Genomic DNA, 2,857 nt, shown 5'->3' with positions numbered 1-2,857 from the left:
CTCCTGACCTCGTGATCCGTCCGTCTCGGCCTCCCAAAGTGCTGGGATTACAGGCTTGAGCCACCGCGCCCGGCATGACTATCATTATTCTTATTATCCATTCAGAAAGCCAGTTTCAAGCCAGGCACAGTGACTCACGCCTGCCATCCCAACACTTTCCGAGTCCGAGATGCACGGATCACTTGAGGTCAGGAGTCTGAGACCAGCCTGGTCAACATGGCAAAACCCTGTCTCTACTAAAAAAGAAAAATACAAAAAAAAAATTAGCTGGGTGTGGTGGCACACACCTGTAATCCCAGCTACTCAGGAGGCTAAGGCAGGAGAACGCTTGAGCCTGGGAGGCAGAGGCTGCAGTGAGCTGAGATTGTGCCATTGCACTCCAGCCTGGGTGACAGAGTGAAACTCTGAAACTCCGTTAAAAAAAAAAAAAAAAAGAAAGAAAGAAAGCCAATTTTCTCTCAATTAATTGCAGCTGATTTTGGTATTGACCGTCACTGACTGGGTTCCTCTTGGTGACCCTGGCGAATTTCACGGCTTGTCCAGAGAAGGTTGGTCAAGGGGGGCCCAGGCCATTCACATGACTTCATAATTCCATCAGCTCACAAATCAGCCACTTCCTTCCATCACATCCCCATGATAAAATGTTGCATTTCTTTGATTCTTAAGACAAAGATCACAGGGTCTTTCTAAAGCCCAGATCTGACTGCGTCCTTCCTTTTCTCCAGGCCCTCGGGATCAGGTCCAAGTTCTTCTGCCTGGCTCTCAGTGGCATCATCTTCTGCTGACCTGCATTTCCGGCCACGTCATTCATTTCTCCCTCCTCAAACTCCAGCCTCCACCATCCAGGACATTTCACAGGTGTCCTCACACCCCCAGCTTTTTCTACATGTTGTTCCTTCTGTGAGAATGCCACCCACCCAAACTTCTCCAAAGGGTGAACTCATATCCAGCCTTCCTTTCCAGCCCTCCCAGGCCCAGCCCCACCTCAACCCTCATCTTCTCTCCCTGCATCATCACCTCAACCTTCTCCCCAACCCCAGCCTCCAGTGTCTCCCTTCTGGTTCATCCTGCACATAGCCCCAGGGCTGTCCTGGCTCACAGACTTTCCATGGCTCCCCAGTGCCCTCAGAAGGTCCCAGCCTCTCACATTGGTATCTGAGGTTCTTGGAGACCTGACCCTTGCCCTCCTCTCCCATCACCCTTAACCATGCGCGGTGGTCTTCCTATCCTCCAACCTTCCTGGTTTTGCTGTGACAAAAGTTTAAGCTGGGTATGGTGGCTCACGCCTGTAATCCCAGCACTTTGGGAGGCCGAGGTGGGCAGATCATGAGGTCAGGAGTTCGAGACCAGCCTGGCCAACATGGTGACACCCTGTCACTACTAAAAATACAAAAATTAGCCGGGCGTGGTGGCACGTGCCTCTAATCTCAGCTACTTGGGAGGCTGAGGGAGGAGAATTGCTTGAACCTGGGAGGCGGAGGTTGCAGTGAACCGAGATGGCACCATTGCACTCCAGCCTGGGTGACAGAGCAAGACTCCGTCTTGGGGAGGAAAAAGAAAAGTTTAGGGGCAAGAGCCATCTTTGAGGTGGCACAAGGTGGAGGCATCAAGGGTGCCTTCCTGGAGGGGAGAAAAAATCAAATAGGGCTGTACAGGAGAACTGAAAATATCTAGATTTCAGAAAGGTGGAAGTCAAATCAAAGCAAAAAGCTCCACTCATAATAAAATTCATTCTTTACTGAGTGCATGGCGGGCCAGGCGCTGTTCTGTGTATGTCATGGGTGTGAAACCTTAAATCTTCCCCACAGCCACTGCCCTATGGAGATTGCATCATCCTTAGCTTCATTTTACAGAAATCTACAGTGAAGGCAGGCACATCCCAAGGGGACACAGATAGTAAGCGGCAGAGCTGGGATTCCAGACACGCGGCCCGGCCTCTGCAGGAAGAAATCAAATGTGTGGAATGGTCGGGGAGAGGAGATGCTTAGAAGGGATTTTCCTGTATTCTCTTAGCAGTGGGGGTAAGACCTAGGCCCAAGTCCTCACTCATCAAGTCCTCCCCAGTGATGCAAGGATGGAGCTGGGGTAAAACCAGGGAGAATCAGGGCCTTCACGTCGCTGCGTTTATTAAGCATCAGGGTCAGAGCTGGGCAGGAGGGGAGGGGAGGCAAGGTCTTGGTGAGAGACGTTCTGGAACCAGCCAGTGGGGTGGTAGGTCGGGAGGTGGATGTCACATGTTAGGGTCACTTGGCCTGAATGGTTTTTTGGATCCAGTTCGTGTATCTGCAGACGTTGGTGTAGACTCCTGGCTTCTCCTTTGATCCACAGGGGATGTTACCCCACGACACAAGGCCTCGGAGGTGGTCTCCACATACCAGCGGACCCCCAGAATCACCCTGCAGGAAAGAGGGAGAAAGTCAGATACAGATAGAAACCCAGAGACTGAGAGAGAGAGAGAGAGAGAGAGAGAGGTAGAAAGGGACAGAGATACTCAAAGATGGCGAGAAAGACTCAAGGACAGAGAGACAGAGAGAGACAGTAAGACACACAAAGGCACAGAGAGAGAATGGTAGAGAGAAAATAAAGGAGACTCAAAGACACAGAGACAGAAATGTCAAGATGCAGAGGAACATGGAGAACAAGAAAGAGAAACAATTTAAGAATGGAGATTGAGAGGTGTGGAGAGAGGCAGAGGTGTAGAGGCAGATGGAGAGACAGAGAAAAGAAGAAGATGAAGATGAAGACAAAAGAGGACGAGGAAGGGGAGAAGAGGGAGGAAGGGGAGGAGAGGGAGGAGGGGAAGGGAAAGGGAGGAGGGGAAGGGAGAGGGAGGAGGGGAAGGGAAAGGGAGGAGGGG

The 2,857-nt window shown here is 51.3% G+C and overlaps 1 protein-coding gene across 2 annotated transcripts in view; it reads right to left on the bottom strand.

Annotated features, from left to right (window-relative positions):
- Positions 1–1,716: 1,716 nt before the first annotated feature.
- Positions 1,717–2,857, bottom strand: part of KLK6 (kallikrein related peptidase 6) — an 11,003-nt gene continuing 9,862 nt past the window's right edge. For both annotated transcript variants that reach the window (XM_017876474.1, XM_017876475.1), the window contains exon 7: positions 1,717–2,396. In XM_017876474.1, coding sequence (XP_017731963.1) covers positions 2,244–2,396 — 153 coding nt within the window. In that variant the 3' untranslated portion in view covers positions 1,717–2,243. The remainder of the gene's footprint in view (positions 2,397–2,857) is intronic.

The sequence above is a fragment of the Rhinopithecus bieti genome, unplaced genomic scaffold, assembly GCF_001698545.2.
Source record: "Rhinopithecus bieti isolate Rb0 unplaced genomic scaffold, ASM169854v2 scaffold_10264, whole genome shotgun sequence".
NCBI classification, from domain to species: domain Eukaryota; kingdom Metazoa; phylum Chordata; class Mammalia; order Primates; family Cercopithecidae; genus Rhinopithecus; species Rhinopithecus bieti.
Note: the sequence above shows the minus strand (reverse complement) of the source record. Positions and strands in the feature narration are given on the sequence as shown.